Source organism: Danio aesculapii, chromosome 16, assembly GCF_903798145.1.
Source record: "Danio aesculapii chromosome 16, fDanAes4.1, whole genome shotgun sequence".
NCBI lineage: Eukaryota > Metazoa > Chordata > Actinopteri > Cypriniformes > Danionidae > Danio > Danio aesculapii.
Genome location: NC_079450.1, coordinates 30,124,720 through 30,145,623, shown reverse-complemented (window position 1 = coordinate 30,145,623; position 20,904 = coordinate 30,124,720). Strand labels below are relative to the sequence as shown.

Sequence of the window (20,904 nt, the reverse complement as noted above, 5' to 3'; positions counted from 1 at the left end):
TTAAATAAAACAAATAAGACTTTTTCCAGAAGAAAAAAAAATTATCAAAAATACTGTGAAAATTTCCTTGCTCTGTTGAACATAATTTGGGAAATATTTAAAAGAGAAAAAATAAATTCAAAGGGGGGCTAATAATTCTGACATCAACTGTATGTGTATGTTACTGACTGCAGTTCATGTACTCTGCTAATCTATACATTTGTTTTGCACAATAAAAAATACAGTATATTATTTGGCTGCAACTGCAAAAATGTATCTTGATAAACCTCAATAAACTTCCAATTTTAATATTTATTGCATTATTGAAAATGTGAATCTTTAAATACATGTGTCGGCCAAAGTTGAAAAGGGGTTTACTAGTATCAAAATTCTAAACATTTACTGTAACCCCTTAATGGCCACCACATTTGTGTAGTTCAAACAAATTATATGCCAGATATATACATATTATAAATATTTTGTCAAAAAGTTCAGATTTGGCAAAAAAAAAGAAAATCTGAAAAACCTGAACTTTTTGACAAAATATGTGTAAATCTTAGTTTTCATTCAGTGCAACAATAGTTTACATGACAAATATCTTGTTAGGCTTATTTAGAACAAGAGTAATGGCTAACACTTTAGTTTCAGTAAACATAAACACCATTTACCACTGGTTTAATACCTGCCTATATATTTCAGATACCTGATAAATGTTTATACTTATAAAGTAGGACCTCATTTTACATCCCTCACTAACCCTAAACTAATATCTAAACCCATTTATTACCTTACACTCTCAGAAATAAAGGTACAAAATCTCTCACTGGGACGGTACCTTTTCAAAAGGTACACTTTTGTTTTTAACATGTCCTTAAAAGTATATATTAATACCTAAAAACTACAAATGTGTACCTCACAGTAACTTAAATGTACAAAAGTGAATCTTAAAAGTACAAAAGTGTACTCTAAAGGTACTAATGGCAACATGTACGGTAAAAAAAATGTACCTTTTGAAAAGGTACCACCACTTTGATTGACTGACAAGCCTGAGATTTTGGGCATATAAACTATTGCTACATTGAATAAAAACTAAGATTTACAGATATTTTGTCAAGTTCGGGTTTTTCAGTAAATATTTAATTTAATAACTGCAGTTTTTTTGGTCTAAATCTAAACTTTTTCGAAGTATTAATAAGCAGTCTATTGAGCTAAAAGTCTTAGTTTTTTTTTTTTTGTTAACAGTGTGAATTGTACATTAAAATAAAGGGTGACAGAGTAATGTGTTTACAGTATATATTTTCTATACAATATTTAAGCATCCCATGCAGCCACAAAATACTAATTAATTGTCATTAAGTTATATCAAGTTCCTTTGATGCTCACACCACTAGGATTTGATGAGCCATTTTTCATCTAATTAGTAACTTCATTAAACTATATTCTAAATGTTTAGAGCAGAACTAAAAACATGATTTATGCCCTTTTTCAAAACATTAGTATATATATAGTATTCATTTTATTTACATCTATCTCTGTTATTTAATGCCATAAAAACATTAGTTTTGGTATGGGTAAGTTTGATTCTAATGTTCATGTATTTGATTAATAATACAGTAAAAATGTTTTAATGTATTAATACAGATTAATATAATTATTTTTTCATTTAAATATATACTTTAAAAAAAAGAAATTCTGTCATGGCAAAGCTGAATTTTAGCATTACTTGTCACATGCTCCTTCAGAAATCTTCCTAATACGTGATTTGCTGTTCAAAACACATTTTTATCATTATAATTTATGAAAACAATCATGCTGCTTAATATTCTTACATAAACCATAATACATTAATAATAAAAGAGCAGCATTTATTTGAAATAATAATGTTTTTACCTTTACATTGAAATAATAACTATGATTCAGCATATTTTCTCCATCTCTGATTATGACAAATAGGTAAAAGCCTCTTACCTCTGCTTCATATATGAAGAGTATGATGTAGGTTATGGTGTACACTGTCATATAAATGGACAGTTTCACAGAGCCACTGTGACTTATTCTTGCCCTGAGAGAAATATTAAAAACATCATCACTACTGTCTGCCAGTCTCTAAAACACTGGACAAAGGACAACTAGCAGATCCTCTGAAAGTAAGGGAATTTGAATGCAGGACTGTCTTGACATCTGGGTCACATTAACATGATTAGCGGTGTAAGTCATTAGCCACATTATGTAGGCAGTAAGGCCTCCTACCTGGTGACTGTGAATCCCTTTCCCAGGAGGATCAGCATGAGCAGGAAAATCAGGAAGCTCACGGAGAAGAGTAATTTCCCTGGTGAGACGGAGAGAGTTGCACACAGGTGAACACAAGTAGGCTATGAATCAGGTCAGCATTTAAGAATGAATCCAGTCGCAAGAACACAAATATGCTGTGCAGTGCTGAAACTCAAAGTAGAGCCTAAAAGAGGATTTTTAGAAGTCATAAACACAAAAAAAGTTTATAGAAGCACTTTTGCAGGAAAATACTAGTTCAAAATGTAAATCAGTGCTGTGCTTGCTTTCTTTGTAATTAATTCTGAAAAGTGGCCGGTGAGTGTATATCTACTAATAGACTGAAAATTTTACTTTACAAACTCTACTGTAAATAAATCAAATGAAGATTTGGATATTAATCAATAATATTACTGAAATTAAATTTAAACTGAGTAAATATAAATTTACAAACATTTACACAAGTAAATAAAGACTCAATGATGGGCTAAAAATCGGCAGAAATCTGGGTTTCTGCACATGGTTTCCGTGTGAGCCTAGTTATGATCAAATAAAAAAAATCAAGACAAGACAATTAAATTAGGGTTTATTTAGGGAAAATGACTGACTATTATCCTTTACACTGTGTTTTCCACAAAACTAAAGTGTTTTTTTACTTTAGGAAAAAATATGTGAATGATTAAGCACCAATAATAATATATTATACTATCATAGCATATGATTTCTGAGGAATCATGTGACACTAAAGACTGAAAATGGTGCTGAAAATTAAGCCTTGCCATCACAAAAGTAACACTTTAGTTTAGATAACAATTCACGGTATTAACAAACCATTAACTAACACTACTAGCTTAATAAACAACTAATTAACTGTTTATTAATAGTTAGTAAGGTAGTAGTTGGGTTTAGGGTTTGGCTAGAATTAGGGATGTAGAATAAGATCCTACTTTATAAGTTAATATCTTAATAATAGGCAGGTAATAAGCCAGTAGGTAATAGCATGTATTGTGACCTTAACTGAAGTGTTACCATAAAAACACATTTATATTCAAAACTTTTTTGCTTATTTTTGATCAAATTTTAAGCAACCTTGATAAGAAAAGATTTCTTTTAAAAACTTCTACACACTAGACGCAGAAATAACAGCATTCTTCTCACCTAATATCTTGAGACTGCCATTCCCGACACCATCCCTGGCATAAAGACCCCAGTAAATGCAGAAGAAGAGCAGGCTTAATACTGACAGATGGATCAGAAAGTGAAAGAAAGGATGCCAGAGATAAGAGAGAAGAGAGAAAGATAAGTCACAGCAGCAGCAGTGAGAGCGCAGAGCAGGGAAGTGAATGTGGAAAGCAGATAAGGATGAAAGAAAGAAAGGATGACACAAGAGATATTGTTATGCATCCAGTGTTGCAAAGCCCGGCATCATAAAAAGTTGCTTGTGTTTATCTCTCTGAGTGTGTGCAGTGGCCTTTCTCACCCTCCACTCCAGCCGCAGTCATAAACATCTTATAGGTCGTATGGAGCAGCTGCCTTGCCTTTAAATTATCTTAGAGAATCACACAGAAGGAAAGAGATTCAGTGAAACTTAATAACTAATCCAGAGAGACCAAGAAAAGTGAAGATCCATAGCATTAGGAGTTGGCTAAAAATATCTGTAATTTAACACTGGATAATAAGACTTGCAAATTATGCACTGAGACCAGTGCGTCTGAGGCCTTTTATACCTCCAGGATATGGAAACTCACAAGCAAAATAACAAGACAGTGTAAACACGGTGGCAAATATAACCAAGAACGTGATGTCTGTCTCCAGGATGCCTGAAACAGAGAGAACAAAACAAGAAGAGCATTGAGTGTATGTGTGATTAATGTCTTAAAGAAATCTCATCATTGATCGCTTTCATTTCAAACTAATTATTATCTTTAATGAAACGCAAAAGAAGACCATTAGCAGAATGTTCATACTGCTCTTTTTTCCATACAATGGCTGTAATTGGCGACAAGGAAATAAAATCTATTATTGGGGGCCAAGCACCGAAGATGCGTATGCACCTATTTAATCCATTCCAGTTCTTCTTATTATTATTCTTGTCACCACTTGTCCAAAATGTCACTTATGTTTATCTTTATAACTTTTGAACTGAATGGGCTACATTTAAAAGAAGATCAATCAAATTCCTTTTTTTTCCTCTGATTTCTTGGCTCAAGCCGATTCAAACGCACCAAACGATTCATATGACGTCATTTTCCGTTGACTTCCTGTCTACCATCTAGAGTTAGTTTGAAAATCTGTTGTTTTGAACTCTTCATAGATCGTTAGCCCAATTTCCACCAAATTTGGCTCAGACCATGCTGCCAAAAAGTTATTGAATTTTCCAGTTGCTCTGTAGCTTGTTGTTGTGCTTGTTTATTATGTGGCCGCTGGGCTGCTTGGCCCCAATAATTGCTGCTTCCAGCTATATTTATAGCTGTTTCTTTTGCTTTGTGTTGTACATTAATAATAATAATAATTCACACCAAGAACTATCAGCATAACTATTGCAAGATAATGATTGTTAGTTTATTAGAATCCACATTAACGTGTGATAACAATCAGTTTAATATTAGAACTTGAGTTTTGTGTCTGCCACTCCTTGGGTTGAACAGGCCATATATTTTGTTTTCATGTGCTGAAACATTATGTATGCATACATGACTATGAACAATAACTATTAGATTCAGTTTGAGTCAGTTCAATGCAAACTAGGGTCATTCCCTGTCAACTCAACAAGAGGTCCCAGCTCAAATTTGAGATTTTTAAGCAGGGGAAATACAATAATGAATGAGAAAGACAAAACATTAAATGTCATAGATGCATATTTACAGAGAATTCTATGATTTTTTTAGAGGGAGGTCAAAATGCCAATATTCATGGTTTCTAGTACTCAGACCCTTCTTTTGGTTTCTGCATTATCAGGGCCTATTCTTGCCTATTTATAGAGATATTGAGATCTTAATATGGCTCCATGAATAAATAAATCTTGTAAAATGCACACATTTACGGTGGTAAAAAAAACAAATGTGGGTTCATTTGCATATAGCTGACACTTAGAAGATAGAGGAATGTTGGGACAACAAATAATTATAATACTGAATGTATCTTGTTTCATTTTATAAAAAAAAAATAGCATAGAACATACAGTACTTGCCTAAGTGTTGAAAACATTATCCAAAGTTTTTGTGGCAGTAATTCAAGGAATATTAAAGATAAATATATATAAATAAATATATATATATATATATATATATATATATATATATATATATATATATATATATATATATATATATATATATGTATATATATATATATGATTATTCTTGGTCTGAACAAATATTTCTTTAATGGTTTACATTTTTAAATCACTATATGGTTCATCCCCAGACATTAATTGAATGATTGATTTTTATTTTTTACTTATGTATTATATACTGTAACTGTACTGTAGGAGATTTTAACTGTTGATCCATTATAATGCACCTCTCTGTTTGCTGATCACAAAGGTTTGGAAATGGCATTTCTTATGCTGGTGTATGTCAGTGGTCTATTGAGATGGCTGATCAAATCAGTTATGGGTTTACTGGGCGCAGAAGCCAAGTGCAGTTTTACAAATTAAAGTGCATCTGTGCATTTTCTAAAATATCAGTTTGCAAAACAAAACCAAAACCAAACATATATTTACAATCCAAGCCATTCACTTTGATAAGAACTTATGCAGATATTTTTTCTTATTATTTCATAAATAATAAGGCCATTATTACTCCAGTTTTTATGTTTTAAAGTTATATTTAAGAAATCACATCTGCAAAAGTTTTATTTTCCTAAACATCAATGTGTGAGGGCAATCGCAAATGTGATATTGATTTTTATACATCAGTTCAACTAACAAAAGTTTAATACTGAGTTACGGCTTTAAATGATATTTTATTGACTGTCGATTCTGGCAAGGCTGCTGTCTTACTGCTGTAATATTTGAGTGCAGTGTTGGACACAGTTGACCATGCTGTTCTCATTTCACGCTTTGAGCACTGTGTTGGTATTCGGGTGAATGCTTTTAAAAGGTTTCAGTCTTATTTTACAGTACTAATAGAAGATTTTCTGTCAGTATTTCTGAATTTATGTCAGATATTGCTCTGTTTACTTATGGTGTCTCGCAAGGGTCTATCCTATTTATAGTCTTTATAATTTAAAGTATATACTTTCTTTGGGTTGTTGTTTTTTTTTATATGAAACATTGGTATTTCTTTCCACTATCTATTTGCATTTTTTCGGAACTGTAGCTGATTTGAAATTCCTGAATGGTTTAACACTTTTATACCTGTACCTGTCTGTGTGTTCATAAATGTCTTTTAGGTCAACTAACCAGATACTGCTAAATGTTCCTCAAGTAAGACTCTGGCCTACCAGTTTTTATTAGATATGCTCCATACACTTTATGATTTAAATGTTTTTATTTTGTTGTGTGATTTTTTATTTATTTATCCTTTGACAGTTTGGTGTATATTTTACAGCACCTACAACTCTTGATTTAATGGTGCTATATAGTAGTAAAGTTGATATACAAAGCTTTTTTCCCCCAAATAAAGCTGGAGCAGATCTTTTTCACCCCACATGGCAACTGGAACATTTCAATTAACTTGTTTTTGAACTAATCGTTCGAGTCAGACTGTCCTTCCTTTAAATATTGTCTTCTGGTTTAACTACCTCTCTGTTAAAAGCAAATGCAGACTTTTAGGAGAAAAATAATTGGTGAGAGACAAACAACAGTCATTGATCTCTTTAGCATTGCTTTAAAAAGGCTAGCCATTGGAGACTCTTCTCATCCTCTGAATAGATCTTTTCAGTTTCCATCTTGCCAACTATATAAAGTGTCTTTGGTGAAACGGTCAAGAATAAGATGTTTATCATAACTACAACTGGTACTTAAAGTAGGATCTTAAAATAATTTTTTATGCATTGTCATTGTCAGTTGGGTTTTTATACTGTACACTGTAAAAAACAATAGCTGTTCTCACTAATAAAATAAAGTGCAGTTAACTTATTATGAATTGGTTTGTTCACCTTACAATATTTAAACAAGTAATCCTTTAAAACTTTTTAGCACAGTAAGTTGGTAAAATAAATAGATTCAAGCAATCTTGCCTTACAATAACATCTGTTTACAACTTTTGAGTGGTCATGTGTCAAAAGCATGTTAATAATAGAGAATGATGATGAGGGAACTGAGGAAACAGGTGGAAGAATTAAAACTTAAGCATAATCATACATAAGCATAATAAATATTACAGCTTTTTCAATTTTTTGATGTTCACAATTTATCAATATATCAATATATTATGATATATTACAGTTTCTTTTTTTTACAAATCGCTATGACCGTTTTTTCCAATACATTTAATGAGTTTTCTAAATTCTTAACATGGTTAGCACAACATCCGTCTTTGTAGGCTATACAATTAACACATTTCCTGTTGCTTTGATACAAAATGCATCCAGTTAACACCAATTTCAAAATGCTTGAACTTCTTTTACACACAAGCTCAACCAAGACCAAATCAATGTAATTTTACAGTAAAATGCTTTCAAATGCTTTTTGTCAGAACAGATAACACCATGCTCTAAACATAACTTACATAGGCTAAAGTCAAAGTGAACAGCTGTTCTATTTGTGAATTGAAACACAAATATATTCCCTGTATCTTATTCCATTGCCAATGAAAAACAGCTTATTGCAGTTATTTAATTATATAAATCACAGCAGATTCCCATCTAGGAACCACACTCAAGTTTTTCCAATCACATGATCGTATGTTCTAAAAGAGGACTCTTTGGGCTTTTTAAAGGAACAGTGAGCGCATCAAATACATCCAGGTAAGGTTAAGTAATATTGTATGCAATACAATTACTGTACTATACACAGTGTGTTTTACAGTAAACTACTCTATAAACCTTAACGAAGCTTGCTTCAACTTGGCGAAAAGGTGTCGCCGTGGGAGAAACATAATAGGCCAAAGGGCCACAGTTACCATGCCGGGCCAGACAAGATATCAGGTGTGATGTGGATGAGAACATGTGGCCAAATGCAGGCGACCAGGCAGAATAGAAGATTACTTTGTTTTTTTAATTATAATTCCAGTGCTTTTTCTGTTTGTACATCTTGCAGTAATGTCCTTTTGCAAATAATGTCTGTACTGCAGCAAATCTGAATCTGTATTATTATTTTTGTACATAAACTGTGCATTTTATAAAGCTACTCTGATATGGTCATTCATTTTTTTATAAAAATTCAGCAGCAAAAGGCATGCATGCATTAACTAAACCCGACAAAACAAAACTGTAGAGAGGCTTCAAATATAAGGGCAGAGCTGACACATAAAATTATGCAGTTTCTGTCATTTCAGCTGATGATAGTGTTTTTTTTGTCAATATGTTATGATTGACTAAATGTTCCAGCAGGAATTACTGTTGGAAGAGAACATGTGTTGGTGTTTTGAATAATTATTTGATTTTAAAACATGTTTGCAGTGTTTTGTCAGACATGGTGTATTGTGTTAGTTTATTATTGTATTTTGAAAATTAGTTTTAGGGTTTAGTTTACAATGTGTGATTTTGAGCATGAAACTATTTTGTTTTGACAATTGTGTGTTTTAGGTGTGTTAGTGAGTTAAGAGTTTAGAAAACGTGTTAAATGTACTGAAAAAAACTGTCATAGCGATTGTAAAAAAACTATAATATTAATAAGTTTAATAAAATGTATATGATCATTAAATTAAATCATTATTTATTATTATTACTACAATAAACCTTGGTTGAAAATTACTTGTTATTCTGTTTAAGTGTAGGTATTGGTTTTTAGAGCGGCACGGTGATGCAGTGGGAAGTGCTGGGTCAGTTGGCATTTCTGTGTGGAATTCTGTGTGCATGTTCTCCCCGTGTTCAAGTAGGTTTCCTCCGTGTTCTCCGTTTTCCCACACAGTCCAAACACATGTGCTAAATTGTCTGTAGTATATGTGTGTGTTATTCCTGGTCCTCCAGGTTGGGGGTTAAGCGTTGGACTCAGGAGTGTAGATTTAGGGTGGACGGAGGGGCCGTGTCCCCACCAATGTCCACCAACTACTGAAATGTCCCCACCAATAATTTAATTCACTTAAAACATTGCGCTGTCAATATAAACGTAGACATGCCAAAAGGCACCACTGCCCAAACACATATGAACATTGTGAGTGGCTGTGCCTTTCCCTGCTGTCATCTGAGAGGCTGCATTCAGATACAAGCAGCGCCAAAACAACTGCGCGGGGGGAATTTTCCCGTAAGATGTATGTGAGGTGTGTGACACACACAGGTGAGGATGGCGTTAGCTAAAAAAGGTGGACATAAGGAGCTTTTTTCAACGAAAAGTGTAAGTCACATTAACTCAAGTTCGTTACTGAATGAGTCCATCATGATAATGCTGCTATTGCTAGTGTTTTTCACCGTCTATACGATCTAACGTTATGGCAGACTGATGTAGTCTGTGATCAAAATTTCCTGAAAACTAACTGCAGAATAAACACCTACATGTAAAAGTATATGACCCTGCCAGTTCTCCTAATCTCTAACATCTCCAATTTCAGTTGAAACTATTTGTCAGAAAAACTGCAGCCTGTGCTCCATCTTATAATAATACAATGAGATATGTTTAATTTGTACGAAAAATAAACGAAAGTCTTCATTAAACTCTCTCTTTATCAGTTAATAAACATTATTTTAACATTACACTTTCAGGCCTGTAGCCAGCTTATTGATAGGAGGGGTTATTTGTTTTCTGAAAAACTGAACCTTTTTGCAGTTATTCACCTGATTAATTATTTATTCTGTTTAATTGAGATATAAACATTACATTTTAGTGATAAAGAACTCATTTTTTTCTGGATTATATTGTTGAATAATTATTATAACTAAACTTTTTGATGTACCAAAAATATTTCCAACCATTTTGTCAAATTGCTTTATTTACACATGTACAAATAGAAATTAGAACTTTAAATTCTTAGAATAAAGAAATGAAGAGTTCAGATGCCAAAACCTCTAAATGCCATGTAAAATGAGCATTTTTCTTAGCCTCGTACATTTATGTTCAGTTATTTCACTTTAAATGCAATGGAAAGGACGTATTCGTCACTATAAAAGTAAAATCACTGAGTCCACACACAGGAGTTGGAGAAAAATGCTAATTTTAGAAGAAAATATTAAATGGTATTTAGAGGTTTTTGCATTTAAACTCTTCAAATATGAAAATATACTTATTTTTAAAATACAATTTTTTAATCATAAGTTTTTGGGGGAAATCTGTTAAATCTGTTAAACCTGTAAAAACTGAAGCCTATTGGCAAATAACAAACTGGCCAGTGCATTCAACCTTATTCAGTGAGAATTCGGCCATTTGAATAATAAGATAAATTCAAACATAATAATAATAATAATAATAATAATAATAATAATAATAATAATAATACAACTTTTTGTCTTTCAAACTACCTAAACCCATTTGGCAACATGCCTGACTATTTAATTTAACTTATTAATTGTATTAAGAGAGGATTAATTAATAATATATTTTAATAGCAGTTAAATAATTAATAGCAATATATAATGTAAAAAACAATATTCATTCTTGGCGAGGGTGTGGGGGGATTGTATTTACTCGTCCCCACCAATATCAAGTGCAAACCTATGCCCTTGGTTGGGCTAATGACCCACCTCATAAATTAGATGCTACAAAACACCCACATGGTGTGGCTAAGTTTCAACTTCTATATAAACGGCCCTGGGAGTAAGTAGGTATTGGTTTTTGTCTTTACCTAAATGTTTTAGTTCAGCTTATTTGATAATTTTAAGGCAATCAGTTTCCTAATATTTTCTTAGTAATGTGAAGTGAACACTAATAAGCAGTTAACACAACTAATTACTTTGAGTCTGAGGTTTACTTCATTAAGAAGTTGAAAATACAAACTGTTTTAAGTTATGCTCACTAAAAATTAATACACTACTTAGAAATTTTAAGGCAATCAGTGGTTTTCTCAATTTTTCTAAGTAAGGTCAACTTATTACATTTTACAGTGTATGTAATGTAAATAGTTCATAAATAGTGTAAATAGAACAATTGTCACTCCACACTTAGGGATAGACAATAAAACATTTTAAATTGAACTGATTCAATTCATGGACAAAATGAATCAGTTGTTCAAATAAGGGATTCAACAGATCACTCATTAAGACAGGGATCTGCTGCCACCTACTGGTGGTGTCAATGTCATATTTATTGATGACAGGCCTAAATTATCCAAGGTACCAGTACAAAAACACACAGCCAAATATTGTTATTATATTACTGATATAACACTGTATCTATAAAAATATTCAATTACATGTTCAAGAGATGCTTGCATTCCATATGTAATATATACGATGAACTTATTCTGCCAAGCTTTCACACAATTCAAAACAAATTCCTTTCAATCGTGTCTCACCAAATTCATCAGCAGAGAAATGCTGGGTCCAGAAGGACTGTCCATTGGTTAATGTCATTTCATATTCCAGCTGCAGTCCATCTCCCTGTGTTGCATGGTGAAAAGAAAAGAGAGAAATTAGAGGAGGTGTAAATGTGAGTGAGGAAGCTGCAGAGACTATACAAACACTGAGTGCACAAATAGATCTCTGGGCTATAAAAGACTTCAAAGCAGCACCGTTTCTAGCTGTAGAGAGGATTTCGGCCTGGCTTAATAAAAGAGAAACACTTTGATTTCACTTGGCAGGAAAACCCATTCCCTCTCCCTCTTTCCAAAAAGGTGAGGTGCATGAAGCATCACCAAATCAATGTGGCCAGAGAGGAAAGAGAGAGACGGACAAAGATATGGAGCTGGAGAACGATGGAGAAAAGACTGTTAGATACAAAGAGAATGAGCATGAAAGGATGAAGCGAGTAATCAAAGATTGTAACAGAAGTTATGAGGCATACGTCTGGCCAGTGTGAGGAAGAGGAAAAAAAAAATTGGCAGCAGGCACAGAGAAGCTCCCTCAGGGACTGTGCTTTGGAGACAATGCTTTACTTCAGTCCAACAGGATTCAGTATCGTGTCCATCAGCCTGCTTCCATCCATGAAAAAGCCCTTTACATTTTGCTCCATTTATCTGGCTAAAATCCCGTCACATCTTGTACCTCTCCAATGCTGCATGAGCATCACTTCAAGCAGCTACAACAAAAATCACTCAGTGGGTTCTGAAAAAGGGCCAGTTCAGCACTGAGACTCTTTATCCATCAAAATATCCCTTGAATCACTTCTTATTTTCCATGAATGGAAGCAGGCAAAGTTCTAGGACTCTGGATTATATGGTCAGAAAAAAAGAAGAAAAAACATATATTGCAGATGTGTCATTCAATGTATTCAGGTAAATATTTCAGTAGTGAAAGCTTAGATAAAAGTCTGTTCCATTTATAGTTTCACTTACCATATGTGCCTTGAATAATTAATAAAATGATGTCAAAAATGAAATAAACAGTAAAAATACTGCAAACAAACCTAAAGCGTTTTTATAATCTGATTTTATTTTATTTTATAGAAGCATGCATTATTATTTTTAACTCTCTGTTTTTTAAATTATAAATTGTAATTTTATTCATTTAAGTAATAATTATTTGCATTTGTTATTTGTATTTAAATATAATGCATATTAACATGTTATATTAAATAACATTCTATTAAGTTTTAAACTTATTTCATGTTAGCAGTTTTAAATATTAATATTCATTCTTAATAATTGCTTTTAACTTTTAGTACTTCTGTTGTAGTTTGTATGTATATATTGTCAGGCCCGTAGCCAGCCTGGTAAAGGGGTGGTTCTTTTATCTCAAAAAATGTAAACGTAATAATAAGTAAAAAGTACGTTTCAAAATTCATGGATAGCAACAATAGCCAAATTAGTAGGCCCACGCGGAATCTGCGCGAACAGAAATCCGCAGATTTCTGCTATTTTTTAGCCCATCATTGAGTCTATGTATTTACTTGTGTAATTGTGTGTAAATTTATATTTATTCAGTTTTATTCAATTAATTTTACTAATGTTTTGTGATATACTAATAGTAATATTAAAATGCTCATGTGATTTATTTACAATACAGTTTGTAATACAGTTTGTAAAGTAATATATATAATAGTCTTTTAGTACACTGTAAAACCCAAAAAGTTAAGGTAACTTTTTACCGTTTGAGAAAACCGATTGCAACAAACCATTTAAGTTCAAAAACTAATCCTAATGAGTACTGTGAACTTAATCCAATTGAGTAAAGGAAGCAATTTGAGCACAGTAAAACCCAATAAATGAAGAGAACTTAAACCAACTGATTACTGTAAAACCCAATAAGTTAAGGCAAATCAAACCGTTTGAGGAAACCGATTGCTACAAACCATTTGAGTTAAAAAAAAGTTGTCTATATGAGTACTGTGAACTTACTCCATTTAAGTTGAAGTAATGAGGTATTTAATTAACTCACCTTCAACACCGAGTTCAAAACTCTTTTCAAATGAGTAGAAGTCAATTTTGAGTTATCTACACTCATTTCATTTGATAAAGTTGACTGTTGGGTTTTACAGTGTAGATATATTATATGAGAGACTTACTTTGTTTACCAAATAAGTGGATCTAATTAGATTTGCATTGTAAATATTGAATACATTTTAAAATGTATTATTTTTTTTAGTTTTATATATTAAGTTTTTAGTCATGATTCTCCTAAAATCATTCAACATAAATCTGCAGATTTTGTACAAAATTCTTTGCAGAAATAGCAAAACATGTCCGCAGATTCTGTCTGGCCCTACTTATTAGTATTAACTTTTGGTGCTTCACACCTTTTTATTGGTCATTTTCTTTCTTTCAAAAATAAGGTTTAAGATTTCGAATAAAAGTTAGTTGAAATATGTTTTCTCCATTTAGGAACAAAACAGTAGGTCAGTAGTGAAAGATGACTTCACTTACGTCAGATTCATCTCAGTCTTAAAGCCTTCTTCGATGAGTTATTTTCACAATTTATGATGGCATAGCAGTTAAAATAGGACACATGAGCTCAAATTCTAGACCTTTGTCAGTGAGGGGTGGGTCTTCCAAACCAACTGAACCCCCCTGGCTATGGGCCTTATACACACACACACATTTTTCACTTTAAAAAAACACTTTTATAAAATTTTTATGTTAATTATTTCAATTAATTAAATTGATATTTAACATTTTTAGTTTAGTTATATAAAAATCTATATCAGCACAACATCATCAGCATAAACGCATCATAAAATGAAATGCATATCCTTTTTTTTTTTACTATATTTTCCCAGATTTCCCAGACACCACATACAACGAGACAAAAACATCCAATTTGAATTATACACCATTCACATTTCCTTCCCAAGATAGCACTTTAATCCAGGCTTCACTGAGTAACCATTATGTTGCTTGATATGTTCATTAAAAATATCACTTTACCATTGTGCTTGATGCATAATCAATCTACCGTATTATTTGGCAGAATTACGCAGCTATTCATCCTGAAGTCATTAATTATACCTAAGGTACAATAAGCTAGACTGCTTCAGGCACCAGTGTATTGTTTACTGATTCACACTCACCCCGCACTTGCTGAGCGCGATGTACCACCATCTCTCTCTGACAGAACGAAAACTTCGACCTCCTACACAGCTCAGCATCTCTTCATTACCTTCGCCTTCCACCTGACAGAGGCAGATACAAAACATAAGGTTGCACAAAAAAGCTGATTTTCTCTGCACACTACAGAATTTACTGTAGATGCAATTTTGTTTTTTTCTATCCATGGTTATATGCAGAAGCACAAGCAATGCTTTCATAAAAATAAAAAAAGCACACATCAAAATATGTAAATGCTATGTCAGGTTTAATTAATGCATGTTTGATTTGACTCAACCGATAGGGAATATGTTAGGGAAAACTGTTAAGGCCCTGATATATTCAAGGCAAATCATTCTCCGTTTAACAGTAAAAAAAAAAGTATACTGTAAGTGAACAAGTCAAAGCCGTCCACACTACTGTGATAAGTGTCTAGACAAATATGTAGATACTTGTAGCGAGCTTCCTCTCAGCAACAAAATAAACAGACAACTAAAATGACGGCAGTTAAAAAGCATCTGATCATAGTGATGTGGGTATGTTTGCTTGAGCTCTGCATTTCAGCACTCTACTCAAGTCACGTCATGTTTATTTATATAGCACTTTATGCAGTGCATAAAGCAGGCAGCTAACAAACACAACAAGTGTTGCTTTCAGTTACAATAACATCCTTTTATTTAGGATCGGTATTGTTTGAAATGCCATCACATCAGTTTGTTCTTCAGCTTCACTTGAAGTTTATCAGGGCCTTTAGTAGGGCTTTTCACACTTGACATAGTTAACCCTGGATCATTCCAAACCCTGGATGAAAAGAATCCTGGATGATCTTGCTTCTATCTTCTGAACACTTCACAAAGATGCAGCAATCAAGAATGTCTAGTTTATTTATCAATGGTGGACATTAGGAAAGCAGCCAAATACACAATCAGCCAAACAGAGGTGGTGCGCAAGATCTGTGCAGTTGTAGAGAAGCAAGTAAATCTTGTCAAAATGTAGGACAACAAACTAAAATTCTCAAGAGCAATTCTTGAAGGCGACAGAAATAATGTTCCCCTCGTAAGTTAACCCCACCGTTACAGCATCTACCATATTGCAGTAATTATGGAATGGGGTGCTCGTTCTAATGATGCTCAAAACTGTAAACTTTGACTACCATCTCCACCAGAGCACATCTTAAAGTGAATAGTGAGGTTTGGCCTCCTCTACACACCAGCGGTTCCCAAACTTTTCAGCCCGCATCTCCCAAAACTGACCACCAAGATCCTTTGAGGTGGTTAAAAATTTATAAACCATGCACACAATGGTGCACACATCCCAATAGGCCTAAGTCTATTCATCATTTAATTTTGAAAAACTCCACTTGGAGACCATTCTTCATGTTTAGTTGCAGCATGTTTAGTTTCTCATGTTTAGCTGTATTTATTTTTGATGTACGTGAGGTCTGCAAAGGTGTCAAATTTAAAGTTTAACTTGGTGCTAGAAAAAAAAAGTGCTGTGTCTTTAATATAACGTATAATCACCCAAGGGGTCGCAAACAATCAAAAGGCGGATAGCTTTTTTTTTGAATGTTGTTTTTTTAATGTAACTATTAACTACTATTTTTTTCTTCTGTAGCTTATGGATAAAGTATGCTAATTCTAACAAGATTTAGCTAATACTAAGATTTTTGGAAATCACCAAGCGACCCCCCTATTGTCCTGCGACCCCCACTTTGGGAACCACTGCTCTACACTATGTATACATGGAGGAAAGTCTTTTTAGTATTGAACATAACTTCACGGTGTTATGTTTGCACCGTGACAGTGCTCGTGTCTGTTGTAAACATTACTATTTCTCGAGCGGGTAACGATATTAATGCTAACATAGCAGACTCATTGAAAAAAAAAAACATTTTGCATAATCTGAATTAGAAAGAAAAAAAATCACTTAACCCGATGTTTAAGTGAATAAAATAGCCTTGACAGCAACATTACTGACTGAGGCTCCACATCCACACTTACTTTATTCTTAGTCACTACTACAGGACTCGCATGTGCAAAAGAGGAAAGCTGGCATTTGGACCAAAGTACTTGAAATGCATTTTTCAGTTGTATTTTGTTACTGCCTCTCTGTACAATTATTTTAAAGAATAAAAGATTGTTAATTACAATTTACAGCATGTTTTTTTAAAATCAAGTTGGACAGCCCTCAGACAGGGGGTGCTCCTGTCCACCACCCGTGGAGTTACACCTATGATTATAGAGGAATTTTGGCACATTTTACAGAAGGCACTCGTTTATCAGAAGGCTTAAGATTTGATCTGTGAACGCCTCACATTACCAGATAATCTGGGCCAAACATCAGAATCAAGGTGCTGGACAAGATTTGCTCTCAGATTGTCAGGAAGATTGTCGACCTCAAACTCCAGTAATGCAAGCCCAGCCTAACAGCGTGAAAGCAGCGCTAACTCTGCAGGGTTTCACAAAAATTGGTGTTAGCCCCACTTCTAAATGACAAGTCTGAAATGTTCCTTTACTCTGTGTTAAAAGCAGTGTTTAGATAACCTGGGGTTAAGTGCACTTCAAAATGTCCAATTTTCACAATAGCTTTTGGTGGTGCTGTACATTTAAACTGCTATTGTATAATTTCAAACACACAGACTTTAAAAGACAAGTTTGTTTCTTACCATACATCCAGACCAAGTGTAGCGGGTGGTCAGGTTGATGACCTGGTTATTTTCAGGCCTCAGTACTGACTCTTTCTGGTAGCAATCCTGTAGAGCACATAAACCCTCCATTAGCAAGCATGCTCTCCGCAGGATATCAAACTCCCTATAACAACAACAAGAGTTAAAGCACTAAGTAGAAGATTAGGACTGAAGGAGTGTGATGAGGAGCAAGGGCTTCCTACAGTATGAGCACTTTTGCATACAGTCCCGCAATGCAGATCCTGCCTCGGGGAGGAAGAAAATGTGCTGTGTTTAAATGCGCACTTGCACTGACACTCGTGTCTTTCTGGAGACTGGATTTGGGCTCCTAATCCACAGAGCACTGCTGACATTTCTCCTTTAATCCTTATACTTTCTACTTTTGATGTGCAACACACACACATTCATACTGGTGCTCTTCGTTTGTTCACCCACACATGCGGTCTGTCAGTGCACTCAATATTTTCACACACACAAACACAAAGTCTGTCAGTGTGGGTCTCACCTTGTCCGGCCTCTTGTACACAGCTGGCCACTGAGAGCTTTCATCAAAGTAGAGCAATATGTTCTGACAGCATCGGGACTTTCAGCGAAAAGCAGACAGAGAGAGAGAAATGGAGAGGAAGACAAGCCAGATGGATAGATAGATGATAGATAGATAGATGGAGAGAGAGATTAATAAAATTGAAATTTCCATGCACAACAAAGTCATTTTGAAGATCTATTGAGTCTATAAATAGAAGATAATGACAACTGATCAGAACAGTTTGACAACATCATTTAGTGGTTACTTTGTAAAATATTTGATCATAACTTTACTGTAAACAGTTATCCAAATGTTTGTTTGACAACATAAATCAACTAAATAAAATTAAGCTTTCAGGAATACATTATATGGTTATATTTTTTGTATTTAATAATAATACAAATAATAATAATAATAATAATAATAATAATAATAATAATAATAATAATAATAATAATAATAATAATAATAATATTAATATATGGACATGTGGTATAATTGATAAAGTGGTGGTCCAGAGTGTATTTTTAAGGCTTGGTTGTGTTTATAAGATGCAATGTAATGTGTGCTCATGCTTCACTTGTAAAGAAATCATGTTATTTTTTCATTTATCTTACTTTGATTATATATAGCTACTCAGCTAACATGAAATCAAGAGGCTCTGATTGATCCGCTAACATAATGTGCTGTGATTCGCGCATTGGCTCCACTTCACCATGAAAAGCCTCATGCACCTTCAAGCACATGCTTTTGCGCTGTGTAAACACTGTTAGTCAGTGTAGCTGTTGGCCATATCAGTTTGAGCCTGAATCAGACAGAAAATGACACAGAGGACACAGCTGAACCTCACATCTGCTCTCTAAAATAAAATCTAACAAGTGTCTTTCACATATATTTCAGAACAAGAATGTATAAGTAATATGAAATGTTCACATATCTTTTGAGAGTTTGTTATTTAAGATTTAGAATGCACAGACAGTGGTCGCATAGAGAGACGCTGCAGCGCTGGCGAAGATTGTGACTGTTTACAGGGGTTTGACTGATAAATAGGAATTTGTAGCTAAATTGTTAATGGTGCCAAACAACATTTCCTGTTGTTTACGTCCTTGCTACAACATACCATCACGCTAGAAACTCTGCATGTAATAGATCAGTTTTAACAAATAAAAAACTTACAGGTTGTGGCTCACAATCCACCGCTTTGTCTATTATGGTTGGAGCTGCTCCTTCTTTGAGGAGTTTTTAGCCCAATCCAGCACTGAACTAGGAGAGATTCTGAAAGCTGTCCTTTGTCAAATGCTAGCTATATATTTTTTATAATTCTCTGGAACATAATTCAAATTAAACTATAAGCACTTCTCTCTTTGTGTTGTGCCCTTTGGAAGCCCAAATACAGAAACAGAACGAGCTCTGTGGAAATAGCAGCATTTACACAGCATTTTAGCTTTCTTTGCTACATTACAGCACTACAGAGCCTCTGGCCACACCCTTTTGCTGCGTGGGGTGTATGTGCGTGGTGAATGCGAGTAACCAGAAACGCTTGTGATCTCACTAGCCCGGATGTATTTTTTGTAGTTCCCAAGTTTTGTTCACTGTAGGCTTTGCTACGCTAACTCTGTAAAAGCCAATGTCTCCCTTTGCATTGAACTTTGAGTTGAATACATTCAGAGATGTTATGTTCACACATCTACATTACACATCAACTAAAGTTTCAAATATGATATCATAGTGGACCACCCCTTTAACACCCCTTTTCTTTTGCAAAGAACTTTTTTTGCTATGAGGGAATATGGTTAAGCAATTGACAGGTTTAGTGTTTAGTTTAAGGGTTGTTTGAATGGGCAGTTCACCAAAAACTGAACATTTACTCACCCTTCACCTGTTCCAAACCTGAACACATTTCTTTCTTCTGCAAAAACAATTTATTTCAAAGAAGGTTGATAACTAAACAATTGACAGTAGAACTCCTTTAACAGTAGGACTCCTTTGGACTCCTATAGATTTTTTTAGTGAGTCAATGACTACTCAAAATCTCTCAACATTCTTCAAAACATTTCCAGAAGAAACAAAATCAGGATTAGAACAAATGAAGGCTGAATTACAATTTTTTTTTTTGCAAATCTTACCTTAACTTCGCAACATTCCATTGCCCAATGTCCTACTTTTTACTTTACTGCATTTCATAAGAACACATCATTCCTCTACATTTTGAACAGGAGAAATACCCACTTTCTCCACGATGCAATGTCCAATTTGTGAATGAGCTCATTTTATTCAGCCCAACCTGTTTAAATCGGTTCACAAATTGCACTGAGCAGTTCATTCATAAATTGGACTGATCTAATTGCATCTGTTCTCGACTCAACTCAATAATTTAAAGGATCCAGTTAGAGAAAGTCTGCAGTTAATGAATTACTGATTTAAATGATCCGGTCAGAGTGAGGAGGATTTATTATAGTAATTTATACGTAAAAACTAAACATGAACCTTAAGTAATTCAAATGAATGCCCATAGTATGGATAATCATTTTTTATATTCTAGGCTATATGATATATTTTTGTCATTTTCACGTTTGCACATTATTAAGTAGTACAGCTGCACATTACTCAGAAAATATTTGTTGTTGAGTTTTGTGATGATGTTTTTGCCAATATATAACATCTCCCTAGAAAAAATAACTTTTTAAGCTTTTTAAAGCTTATATTTATATAATGACCATACTGAAAAA

General features: G+C 33.7%; 1 protein-coding gene across 1 annotated transcript in view; it reads right to left on the bottom strand.

Annotated features, from left to right (window-relative positions):
- The window catches only part of tmem145 (transmembrane protein 145), a 39,295-nt gene that overhangs the window by 11,142 nt on the left and 7,249 nt on the right, over window positions 1–20,904 (bottom strand). The window contains exons 3-11 of the mRNA XM_056476161.1: window positions 18,155–18,232; window positions 17,629–17,715; window positions 14,948–15,049; window positions 11,799–11,883; window positions 3,996–4,067; window positions 3,728–3,796; window positions 3,406–3,486; window positions 2,230–2,308; window positions 1,948–2,041 (exon numbers count right to left, since the gene is read on the bottom strand). Of these exons, the coding sequence (XP_056332136.1) occupies window positions 1,948–2,041; window positions 2,230–2,308; window positions 3,406–3,486; window positions 3,728–3,796; window positions 3,996–4,067; window positions 11,799–11,883; window positions 14,948–15,049; window positions 17,629–17,715; window positions 18,155–18,232 (747 nt within the window). The remainder of the gene's footprint in view (window positions 1–1,947; window positions 2,042–2,229; window positions 2,309–3,405; window positions 3,487–3,727; window positions 3,797–3,995; window positions 4,068–11,798; window positions 11,884–14,947; window positions 15,050–17,628; window positions 17,716–18,154; window positions 18,233–20,904) is intronic.